Source organism: Carcharhinus amblyrhynchos, chromosome 8 (genome assembly GCF_965287045.1).
Source record: "Carcharhinus amblyrhynchos chromosome 8, sCarAmb.v2.hapA, whole genome shotgun sequence".
NCBI lineage: Eukaryota > Metazoa > Chordata > Chondrichthyes > Carcharhiniformes > Carcharhinidae > Carcharhinus > Carcharhinus amblyrhynchos.
Window position 1 is genome coordinate 97,538,816 of NC_137331.1, and position 13,446 is coordinate 97,552,261.

Consider the following 13,446-nt stretch of genomic DNA (forward strand, 5'->3'; position numbering starts at 1 on the left):
AACAGGCTGAATCGCCACCTTGTGCACTGTAACTGCTCTATGATTCCAAAACAAATAATGGGAATATGGACTTTTGGAAAGGCTCTGAGGATGTTGATAAATCAAGTTAGATAGTTGAGTGCATAAGTGAGTTTGCATGAATTTAAAGCCATGAAAAAGCCAATAGTTTGGATTTATTAATTGGGATTTAGAGTTCAAGAGTAAGGAATAATTACAAAACATTGGTTAAGTTGCAGCTGGAGTAGTGGGCAGTTTTGGGCACCCATTGTAAAAAGGGCACTGGTGTTCTCCACTACCTCAATAATGTCCTTTACACTCCTGCCCACCAACTTTAGGGAGAGCAGATTTGTTAAGCCTTGTCACCTTTTCCTATTCCTGAAAATTCTTGTATTCCAAATCCTTGAAGTGGAACATAATCAAGGCCTTTCAAACTGCAGGAAAAACAGGATTGATCTGCCTCCGGAACCGTGGGATGTGATAGTTCCATTTCCATGCTGAGTGGGGTGCCAAATTGAGAACAGTTTATGCCCTGAAGAAAATGGGCTGTCACTAAACAAAGTAATTTTGCAAATGATGCTTTCAGGCAGAGGAGACTGGTAACCTTTGTCCTAGTGAAAATGCTATTATGCTGTCTAGGCAGCCCACTCTGGTCCTTATTCTTTTCTCTCTTCCTACTTTATTTTAATATTTAATTAAATTATCCTATGTTCTTCCTGTGTTGTTAATAAATAGAGATCATAAATACGGATAGTATTGTAAGCAGATCAATTCAATTTTTGTTGCAGTTTGAAAGTGTACAATTATGTTATTTCTCCAAGTATATTAAAAATGTTTTTGATAAGTCAAGTAAACCTGTCTCCTTTCAATCACACTCAAACATCTATCAGTGCACTTCACATTTACCTCTTTATCCAGAAATGGGTCCAATTGCCTCATAATCATTTTTAAAAATTCATGCAGCTTCTGTAGCCTTACTGACCACCATACTTTACAACTGTACTTGGATGATAAAGTTTCGTCTACCTTTTGTCTTGTACCTCATTTTAAACTTGTATTCAACCAGTGAGTAATTTAGATGTGTCATGTTGGTAGAGGCCCTGGAAAATCAAGGACCACAGAGCACGGGCCATTGGATGCTCAGTTTCCTCTCTGGGGTGGTGATTATTTAGCTGAACTTTCTATATGCATGTGTGAAAGTCATGAGGGCCGCGTCAGCCTGGTGACAACTGCAGCACAGCTTTTCAAGCAAGAGACAGTAGGTTGGATTCTGCTCTCTGTGCAATTTCAGCAGTTTATGCCTTGCCCACTTATTAACAACAGATCTCTTTTTTTTCCTCCTGTCATGATGAATAGTGTTCATAACATGCTCAAACAACACTAACACGCTATTGCTTTTCCTCTCTTGCCACAATAATGTTCTTAATTAGGAGAATCTAATGAGATCGATTAGTCATTAGCCCTGACCTCGCTGGCCTGTGTGTGTTGTCAGCTGATAACGGGGGAGCTCAGAATATTGTTGGTAATAAAAATGTGAGCACTTGGATGGAGTGATATGTGTCACTGTGGAATTAGAGTCTTTTATAACCAATAATTGTTAAATTAAGGTGTACTTGCACAGAATTGGTGCTGCACTCTGTCAACAAGGGGATCCCATTTTAAAGTGTCACTACTTAAAAGTAAACTCACTAGTCTTCCCAGATTTTATATCAGGGCTAAGTTTGGCTATAGTTGATCACCTGGTGCATCATCCTTTTCTGGAGCTCTATCGACAATCCAGCAAGTGTGCTGAGCTGATTCAGGTTGAGAGACTTAGTGCTTGGGTGGTTGATTCAACTGTCCCAACACTTGATGCACATGCTGTCTACAAAATGGTCCTACTCACCGAAGTACCAACTAATTTTTGATTCCAAAAGCTGTCTTGCTATGAGAATGGTGTCAACGTGAATGCAGAAGAAAGAATGACATGCATATCTTACTTACCCATTTATGCAAGTCTTTTGTGTAGCATTCAATCTCTAATGGTTGATTTCAGACAAGCCTGACCAAGCAAGTACACACATCCAGATACTGAGGAATTGCGATTATTGTAGATTGGTGAACAGTTATCTTCAGGTAGTACTCCCAATCATTCAGTGATTGTCGAATGCTGTTTATGCTATGATTTTGCTGCAGACTAGGGCGAGGTAAGGCAAGCTGCAGGGTTACTTCAGCCACAATGGGAAGCAAAACCTGTGCTGTTGGCATTATTCTGAACTACCCGCTAGCTCACAAGCCAACTAAACTAATCAGCAACCGAGGAGCTAGAAGGAAGTTATTTTTTAGCAGGATTTTCTGTCCCCATTTGTTTTATTGTTCAACAGCAACTCGCCTGTCATCAGAACAGTATTCCCTTGGAAACCCTGATGGCATGGAATCACAACTGTGCCCTTTCTTGTTTTCACTTCATATTCAAAATCAAAAATGATTTTATTACAGTAAAGAAGAATTATTTCTAGTGTCAGAAGGATTGGAAAGCAGAGGATCAAAATTTTAAGTAATTGACAAAAGAACCAGGGATGACTGGAGAGGAAAACGCATTGATCCGAAACGTATCCTGAAAAAAAAAATGGCGGTAGGAGGAGATAACAATACTAACATCTCTCTCTCTCTCACACACACACTCACACAAAGGAAAACGCACGCGTATACACACACGCACACACTTTTTTAAGATTAGAAACAGCTAAGTTTTAATTAAAATACGTATTTTTAAAATGTGGCATGTAGAATCCAGGAAGGGCATTGAAATAGACAGCAGATGATCGGTTCTGGAGAGCGAAGGATTTGAGGAACATAGTGAAAATAGGGAAGTTTCTAAGTAAAGGATAAGGTTGTTTCTTGTTTCTAACCTCAAAATATTTGAACTGTTACATAATTCAATAAAATATGTTTCCCTTCTAGTGCATAAAAATGGCACTAAACCCTGGTCTGTGCAGGGCTCCATCCTCTACCAGACAGACATCAATCATTGATTCTGGGGAGCTGGTAACTGACTGGTGATCCTGCACAGAGAAATGATGGGGGTGCGAAACAGAGCCATCAAACATAGCTGGGCCTCTGTTGGTAAAAAAGGTTGTGTTCTTTTGGTGAAAATTTGAGGAATATGTGCACTTCAGACTAGTTACTAAATATAAATATTTTTCTTCATTTTTGATATTTGTGTGTCACTTAGCTATTGAAGCGTTTGTCCAGATATGATGTTAAGTGAATGGGGCAAAATTTAACAGATGAAGTTTAACATGGATAAGTGTGAGGTTATTCATTTTGGTAGGAAAAATACAAAGGCAAATTATGGAGAGAAAGTGTTTTGGGGAAGAGGGATCTGGATGTCCTCGTGTATGAATCACAGAAAACTAGTCTGCAGGTAACAGCAGGAAATCAGGAAGGAAAATAGAATATTGTCATTTATTACTAAAGGAATAGAACATAAGTAGTGAAGTATTGTTACTACTGTGCAAAGTATTAATAAGACCACACTTAAATTGTGTATTGTTTGGTCCCCTTACTTGATGAGAGATGTAGTTGCACAGGAGGTGGTTTACTAAATTGATTCCAGAGATCAGAGATGAGGGGTTCATCTCACCGAGAGAAATTGGACAGTTTTGCTGTACACTCCTGGGAATATAGAAGAAATGGGGAGATCTAATTGAGATGATAAGAAGGATTGACAAAAAAGTAGACACGGAGAGGATGTTTCTTCTTGTTGGGTAATAAAGAACAAGAGGTTACAGTTTTAGGATATAGGATGGCAGATGTAAAACAGAGACGAGGAGAAATTCAAGGTATCGTGACTCTGTGGAATTCATTACCCCAGAGCATGGTGGATGCCAGGACATGGAATAAGTAAATTTAAGGAACAAGTCAGCAGATTTTTAATTAGTATGGATTTAAAGGACTATGGTGAATGGGCAGGAAAGTAGAGTTGAGGCCAAGATGAGATCAGCCACAATTGTATTAGATGTCCAGAATGTAAGACTCAGATTTGCATTTGTAGTTTTCCCCAATTCAGTAAGTTTTTAATCTTGAAAATCAGAGGAAAAAAACTTTGTTAAAATTCAGAAAAATGATGGAACTGCATTGGTCATTCATGAATTTTCAGGAAATAAATAGGAATCTGAACTTAATGATAAGAATTAGGAACAGGAGTGGCAATATAGCCCCTCGAGCCTCGTCTGACATTTAATACAATCGTGGCTGATCTCATTTTAGCCTCAACTCTACTTTCCTGCCCATTCACCATAGTCCTTTTAAATCCATACTAATTAATATAGATTGTAAAAAGTTGGGGCCCCAGGACTGAACCCTATTGAAATCAGTCATATCTTGTCAACCAGAAGAATACCCATTTATCCTGACTCTGCTTTCTGTTGGTTAGCCAATCCTCTGTCCAAGCTAATAAATTACCCCAAATCCCGTGTGAACTGACTTTGTGTATTAACTTTGTGTGGCATTTTTATCAAATGCCTTCTGGGAGTCCAGATATACTACACCTACTGGATCGCCATTACCCACCTTGCTTGGTACAGCTTTGAAGAACTCCAGCAAATTAGTCAAACATAATTTACCCTTCATAAACTGTGCTGACTCTGGTGGATTGCATTTTGACTTTCTAAATGTCCTGTTATTACTTTCTTAATAATGAATTTTAACAATTTTCCAATGACAGATGTTAAACTAATTGGCTGATAGTTTCCTACGTTTTGCCTCTCTTTGAATAAAAATGTTATTTTAGTTCACTGTTAAATGTTAATTCACTGGAACCTCTCCCACATATCGGAAATTTTGGAGTATTGTAACCAATTGAGCTACTATCTTTAATACCTTACTATGTAGACCGTCAGGCCCAGGCAACTTGTTTGTCTTCAATCCTAATAGATTGCTCAGTAGCTGAAATTATATGGTCATTGAGTGAAAGATGCCAGAATAGCAAAATTTTTTAAATTGTTGAAACACAAAACCATCAGAGACCTGGAATTGCAAATTAACCATTTTATATTAGGTCATTTCATACAGCATTGGGGTAGTCTTTTCTTAATCCATGAGATGTGGGCATGACCAGCAGAGCCAGCATTTATTGCCCATCTCTATTGCCCATGACTTGAATGGCTTGCTAGACCATTTCAGCAGACACTTAAAAGTCAAGCACATTGCTCTGATTCTAAGCTAAGGTTTTATAGTCATCATTAGGTCTTTTTCAGATTTTTGAATTCAAATTTCACCACCTGCCATTAGCATTTCCCTGGATATTTGGATTGCTGGTCCAGTGACAATACTACTACCCCTCCACCTCCCCTCTGTAGTATGGACCAGAGTTGTGTGTTGACAAGGTTAAGTCGGGGGGCTGGCAGACTTTTACAACTTTCAATCCATAAATTTAAAATAGGAACAGGTATATATCATTCAACCCTTTAAATCCATTCCACCATTCAGTTTGACCATGGCTGACCTGTATCTCAAGCCCTGGCTCCATACCTTAAATGTCTCCTAACAAAAATCTCAGTCCAGTTTTGAAATATACAGTGATCTTAGCCTCAAAAGTATTTGAGGAGAATTCCAAAATTCTGCAACCCTTTGAGTGAAAAAGTTTATCCTGAAATTAGCCATGAACATCCCAGATCAAATCCCTTTTTCCTGGATTCCTATGCCAGAGGAGATACTTACTCCATAGCCATGGTGTTAAAATTCTTCAATCCAGATTATTTTTGGTTTCACAAATTGTCATGGTAAAGTTGAACTAGTAACTTCTTGGTTACTCTGATAGTCCAGTACTATAACCCAGCAGCATATGTGAAATGAGAGATTTATGTTTCTATTAATTCTTATTGTGTTCATTACTCTATTAATGTGTACAACTTATTTATTCATAGTGATTTTTAATGTTTTGCAGGACTAATTTTCTCCTCCTCGGTGAAGAGCCCTTCAAATAACCGATTCATCAATACAAGGTATAAAATAGTGAAGAAGAATACAGGCTGGAATAACTCATTGCCAGGAGCCTCATGCAGTGTGTCCTGGAAGACCAAGAAGGTCAATGGCTCCGGCTCAAGGTAATGTGTTTCAAAACTAATTGAGTATGCATGACTTAGTCAGATGCTGGTTTCTATATTCTCTCCAGTGCCCTCTGGGCTAAAGATTTTAGTAGTGGAAGCAAAAGAAGTCACCCTGACGCTGCCTGAAGTCCACACATTTCTACTTTCAGTAGAAGGTGTGGAATAGCAATCAGGAGCAGATCTCCAGCTGATTTCATCCGTTCTGCCCTGGGGCTGATGTGCCCAATTGAAACACCCCTACTGCTGCAGTGTTCAACCTTCAATAAACCTAGGCTAAAGGGCTCAATTACTCCCGATATAAACTCACTCCCTCAGCCATGGAGAAGACTGTCTCATCTGATCGTCATAAAGCCAATCTGACCCTTGCAATTCTTCCCAATCTTAGTGGTCCTTAGCTGTACAAAATGTACATTATGTTTCTTTACATCTGTTTTCTGTGATTTGTGCGTTCATTAAGTAGTTTTTTACAACTAAAAAGTTGTATTTCTGTGAGACATAGTATTCATGTTTTTTTTTAAAAAGCAGAACAAATTTGCATCAAATTCTACTTGGGAACTTTTTGAAATCCTTGAACCCTCTTAGTTTAGCTAGATAATAAACAGCATAATCAAACTTTTCTTTCTTTTTGCTGTGCTTTAAAAATAACTCCAGTGATGAGGTCAGACAGGAATGAGAATCATATTAGTTGGTCTGTAAAATTCATTTGAGTGAAGTTGATCCCTGTAAACACATGTGGATTATAAACTCAGTCCCTTACTGTAATTGCTGCTTCAGCTGTGTGGTGAACCGTGAAACTTTTTAAACTAGTTACTTAGGCATCAGCTGTGGTACTTCCAATAAGCATTTCCTGTTGACTTTAAGTTCAAGTAATTTGCTTTAGTTTTATCTCTTATGCTACTGAACACTTTATCCCTCTTGTTTTTGTAAACACTTTCATACAACTTTTGCCTCAATAAAACCAGAAGTATTAAAATTATAGTATCAGTTATTACAAATCAGGTAAATTTGAATATGGCAGATGGTGGAATTTAAACTCAGAACGTCTGGAATTCACAAGTCCAATAATGATCATTGTCAATAGTCTTAAAAACCCATCTGGTTCACTAATGTCCTTCAGGGAAGGAAACCTGCCATCTTTGTCTGGCCTATTTGTGACTCCAGACACACAGCAGTGACTCAATGGGAAAAAACATGTTGTCCACCATTCACTATGATCATAGCTGATGGTGGGCTTCAACTCCATCTTGCTGCTCACTCCTTCCCTGTATTCCTTTTTGTTTTCTGAAGCATTAAAAATCAGTCTTAAACATATTCAACAGTGGAGTTTCTGGGGTGGAGAATTCCAAAGATTCATCACTGAGTGATGAAATTTCTCATCTTAGTTCCAAATGCTCAGACTGTGCCTCCTGTTTTAGTTTCCTGACCAATGGAAATGATCTCCCAGCATCTATTCTATTAAGTTCCTTCAGAAATTTTTAGGATTTCTATGAGTTTACCTCTCATTCTTCTAATGAGAGAACATAGGCACAATTTATTCAGCCTCTCATCATAGGAAAACCCTCTTATCCCAGGAACCAATTTAGTGAACCTTTATTGTACTGCCTATTATATCCCTTTTTGAATGTGGAGACCAAAATTACTCACATTCCAGATGTGGTCACACTAAAACCCTGTACGATTAGACTATAACCCATTTATTCTTGTACTCTAGTCCCCTTGTATGAAAAGCCAAAATACTATTCGCAAGCATTCTTTGTACAAGCACATGCAAGTCCCTCTGAACAGTAACATTTACAAGTCTTTTTTAAAAATCACATTTAAAAAAAAAAATTTGCTTTGCGTTTCTTATGACCAAAGTGAAAAGCTTCAGACTTCCCTATACTATTAGTTGCCCACTTACTTAAATTTCTACATCTCTTTGCAGTCTCTGCATCCTCTCGCTGCTCACCTTTCCACCTAACCTGGTATTATCAGCGTGCTTAAATACATTAAAACATTGTAAATAGCAGGGGCCCACCACTGATCTTTAACGCAGTCTGCTAGTTACAGCATGATACTTTAAAAATGCTGTGTTCATGCTTACTCTGCTATCTTTAACTGATCCTCACCCTAATCTAATATGTTACTCCCAACTCTGAGCCCTTATCATGCCTAGTAACCTTTTTTTGTGGCAAATGTCTTTGGAAATCCAGGTAATACTACATCTACTGGTGCCTCTTTATCTTTCTTACTATTTACATCTTCAAAAAGTTCATTAATTTTGTCAAAAAAGGTTTTCCTTTAGAACAAGTCAACATGGTTTTACTCTTAATGTTATGATTTTCTAAGTGCAGTGTTGAGACTTCCTTAACAATAGATTCCAGCACCCTACATGACAAATTATGCTAGGCTAACTGACCTGTAGTTCCGTGTTTTCTCTCTCCTGTTCTTAAAAAGCAGAATTATATTTGCCAATTCCGAATCTAGTGGGACCATTACCAATTCAAAGGGATTTTGGAATATAATAGCTCACACATCTACTGTCTCTGCAGCTAACTCTTTTAGAACTCTAGGGTTTATGCCATCAGGTCCTGGAAAATGGTCAGATTTTAGTCCCTTAAGTTTCTAATATACTTTTTCTCTGCTGATATTCATTACTTTAATTTTCTCATTCTTATTAGCCCCTATGCTCCCTTCTGTTTCTGGTATGTATGTAACTTGCATCTTCAACTATGAACAAATTGTTGGTTCAAAGTCTCTTCCATTTCCTCATTCCCCACAATAATTTCTCCTGTGCCTGCTCCTAAGGGACCAATGTTTACTTGAATTGCTGCTTTTCTTTAGTTATTAAAACTCTTGTAATCTGTTCTTGTATTTGTTGTTATTCTATTTTATTTCCTTTTCATCAACCTTCTGACTGCATTTTGCTGGTGTCCAAAGCACTCCCAATCTTCAAACTTGCTACTTTTTTTTGCAATATTTTGAGCATCTTTTAATTTAATACTATAAGAGCCAAAGTAGCTCTCCTAGCTTGGAGACAAAGGAAGAAAACTCACCAATTACCCTTCTATAACAAATTCTCATGTGAAAGAAATTCCCAACTATATGCTCATCTACAGTTTTCTAGCAGTCTCCTCTCCATGCATCCACTTACTGAGATTTGAAAACCTGTCTCCCTATATAGTGCCTCTGATGAGCCACTATCTAACTTAGCTTCCTGCTACTCTAATTAATGCCTATTGAACCAACTACTTTCAGCTGATTGATGAATAACTGCCACTGCTGGCAGCTCTCTGTTTAACAAGGCTATTTACCTAACGTGAAGGTTGAATGTTCCATGTCGGAACACAGTGAGACAGTAACTACAAGTATTTTCCATCTTGGATGCCCTTTCTAGTTGGCGTAAAGGGACTGTATTGAAGAAAGGCTGTCTGTTGTTACATTAGAAAAAGTATTTTGCCTGACCTGCCCCTTTTTAATGCCCTGAAGTGTTGTTTAAGTGGAGAAGTGCTATAAGCAGGCAGTAACTGAGATAATTGGACTGCTGCTATTGATGAGGAGAGTGAAGACCATTTGGTTATAATTTGTCACTGATTGGCTCAAATTTTATTTTTGCGGTCTTTAGTCAATGCTTTCAGGTGTGAAATGCACGCCTGGTGCAAAATTAATCAAGAGAAACAGGCACTCAGTTGAGCGTATACCTCAGTCATGCTATGCTAACTCAATGCTATTATAATTGCACAGTTCTTCCCTGAGGCTTTTCCTTGCCTAGTTGATGCTCTGTAACTACAAATCTGAAAAAAAGAAGTATCTTATCAAAAGTGTCCCTCTTACTGAGGAGACTTCAGGCCAATCTACATCCAAGCTGGGACTCTTTTCCCTGGAGAGATGTAGGTTGAGAGGCGACCTGATAGAAGTTTATAAAATGTTGAGAGGAATAGATAGGGTGGATTCTCAGAGGCTATTTCCCCGGGTGAAATGGTCGCTACGAGAGGACACAGATTTAAGGTGCGGGGAGGCAAGTACAGAAGTGATGTTAGGGGTAAGTTTTTCACTCAGAGGGTGGTGAGTGAATGGAATCGGCTGCCGTCAGTGGTGGTGGAGGCGAACTGGCTGGGGTCTTTTAAAAGACTTCTGGATGAGTATATGGGATTTAATGGGATTGGGGGTTATAGATAGGTCTATGGATTGGTGGGTGTTGATGTGATCGGCGCAACTCGTGGGCCGAAGGGCCTATTTGTGCTGTAGTGTTCTATGTTCTATGTTAACTACCTGCTCATATTCTGTGGCTATAACAAAATCCACCGCAGCAACTGAGACAGTCCACAGCAGCCTAAAACAATCAACAGCACTCTAAATAAAAGAACTCTCAACATTTCTTTAAAAAAACCAAGTCAATTCACCCCATCTCCCAATATTACCGAATCCTTAAAAGAAAAATTCTGTGATCTGGATCCACATGTTTGCCAAAACTTACTTGCTTGAGCTGTACCTGATCTATATGCCAGGTTTTGTTGAAATCCATGCATTTATTTTAGGGATATATTCTTTCAGATAAACAGACTAACAAGACAAAAACAATACGTTCGCCCATCCTCAGCGACAGAGGGAATAAATATGTACTAGCTGATCTCTCGTGATGCCAGAACATTGAATGTATTTGCCAAAACATTGAATGTATTCAAGAGGCAGCTGGATATAGCACTTGGGGCAGATGGGATCAAAGGTTATGGGGAGAAATAGCAGGATTAGGCTATTGAGTTGGATGATCAGCCATGATTGTAATGAATGGCAGAGCATACTTGAAGGGCTAAATGACCTCCTCCTGCTCCGATCTTCTGTGTTGCTATGTGATGAGTTATGTATACAGATAAAACTTTCATAAAAATGAAAAATATTATACCACATTGTATGCAACGTGTTATTAGGACAACTGATTTGCAGTGACTGAATAAATCAAATCTAGTTTTCCATGTTTTCAGTATTTTGAGAATTTAATTTGGTGCTTCTATTTTCCCTTGCAAATAATAAGTTAGCAGCCTTTATTATACTGTTATCACAAGGGCAGATGGCTGTTAGCATGTGGAAAATTAGAGGTCACTATGTGTGATTCAGCAGATGCTTTCTTTTGGACAAATTAGGCCATAGGGTCTTATGTATAAGAATTAGAAGTAGGCAATTCATCCCCTCAAGCCTGCTCCGTCATTCAGTACGATCATGGCTGATTTCATCTTGGCCTCAACTCCACTGTCCTGCCTTTTCTCCATAACCCTTCAACTCATTACTGATTAAAAATTTACCCAATTGCCCGGTGTCCACCGCGCTCTGGGATAGTGAATTCCACAGACATGCACCCCTGTGAAGTAGTTTCTCCTCATCTCTATTTTAAAACTGCTATCCTTTATCTGAAAATTATGACCTCTTGCTCTAGAGCGAATGCATTCGCTGTACGTCTACTTTGTCAATACCTTTTATCATAGATCTCTCATTCTTCTAAATGGTATAGAATATAGGTCTAAACTGCTCAATCTTTCTTTGTAAGACAAACCCCTCATCTCTGGAATTAATCTCATGAACCTCCTCTGAACTTGCCTCTAATGCAACTGCATCCCTCCTTGAATAAGGGGACCAAAATTGTACACAGTACTCCAGGTTTGATCTCACCAATGTCTTGTATAGTAGCAGCAACACTTCCTTACTTTTATACTGCATTCTTTCAGTTATTAATGCCAAAATTTCATTTCTTTCCTTATTACCTACATACCATTTTTCTCTAGACTTGGATTCCAGGTCAGCAGAGTACAGATATACTGAGATGTTGCATCCATCTTGGGAAGCATTTGGAATGAAGGTTCTGTGGTACTGCAGGACTAGATAGGGGTTGCTTACATGATCAGGGACCAATAAGAGTGGCAGGATCTTAAAAAAAATGAATATTTACAGTACATTCGTCCATTGTGCTTCTGTTGGCTGAAAAAAGAGCTCTATCCAGTCTAAATCCTATTATTGAGGTCTTCGTTCACAGTCTTTTTAAATATAGCACTTCAAGTGCATTTCAACATTTTAAATGTGATGTGGATTTCTCTCTGTACCACCCTATCAGGCAGTAAGTTCCAGATCGACAATATAATCTGGGTGAAGTAAAATACTCTTTCCAACTTTTTCCCTGTGTATCCTGTTGTTTACCTCTCTGCCAAGTGGATATAAGTCCTTCTGATTCCACTCTTCTTAAAACTCCTCATAATTTTAAACATCTTAATTAAACCCCGCCTCTGCCCCATCTGAAATGAAGAAAACAACCCCAGCCTTTCCAATCTTTCCTTATAGCTCAAATCCTTATCTCCTCCTTAGTGCAGTCACAGCCTTCTTGTAATAATGGTGACCACATCTGCGTATACTACGCTAGCTATGGATCTGCTAGTGTTTTGTACAGTTCTAGCATAACCTCCCTGGTCTTAAGTTCTGAACCTTGACGTGTGAAAGAAAGTAACCTATGCCATTTTGATCTTATCCACCTGTCTTGCTCTCTTCAGGGATTTGTGAACCTGCACTCTAAGGTCTCTCTGTTCCTGACCACTTTTCCAGAAACCCAGAGTAATGCACTGGGAACACTGCTTTGAATGCCACCATGGTAAATGGTGAAATTTGAATTCAGTAAAAAAAAATCTGACAAAGATCGTGAAACCATTTTTGCAAAACCTCATCTGGTTCACTAATATCTTTTAGCAAAGGAAATCTGCCACCCTTGTCTGGTCTGACTTACATGAGCTCCACGTCCACAGCAATGTGATTGACTCTTAAAAGCCCTTTAAAATGACCAGCAAGCCACAGAGATGGGCAAAAAATGCTGGCCCAATGAAGACCGCTTGCACCCATGAAGGAATTTTTATAAAAGTAGCAATTTACATTCCATGTATTCTTGGTTTCCAGAGGCAGCTGGCCATTTAAATCATCAATTGCTTCCACTGAATTCTGATTTTGATAGCAAAGAAGTGTGAAATTCTAAGTGTGCCGAGCAGACCTAGTGAAAACAGGTGTGCATGGACTTGTTTGAATAGGCAGCCTACTCCTTTTGAAGAGTTAAAGTACCATTTTGGATCTGATTTTGTGACACCTTTTGGGGGAGATCTGGTGCCCTGTTGAAGGACTCACATTTGGTTGCACCTTGAGGAGCTGTTACAATCTGGTAGCAATGGAGAGGCTGACAGCAGAGGACTTTCAAGATATTGAAGCACTGGAAGATAACATGATCTGCTAACTGGGAGTTCTAGGGTCTGAAGACGTTAACATGGAATTCTGGTGGTGTTGGGATGATACGATCAACATGAAAATATAACTTCTTGCATATCCAGCCAGCTTCTGAACATCAACCTGTGTC

At 38.7% G+C, this 13,446-nt stretch overlaps 1 protein-coding gene across 1 annotated transcript in view; it reads left to right on the forward strand.

Annotated features, from left to right (window-relative positions):
- zc3h3 (zinc finger CCCH-type containing 3) overlaps positions 1–13,446 on the forward strand; it is a 276,956-nt gene that overhangs the window by 77,996 nt on the left and 185,514 nt on the right. Inside the window, exon 3 of the mRNA XM_080194548.1 lies at positions 5,927–6,086. Within this exon, the coding sequence (XP_080050674.1) occupies positions 5,927–6,086 (160 nt within the window). The remainder of the gene's footprint in view (positions 1–5,926; positions 6,087–13,446) is intronic.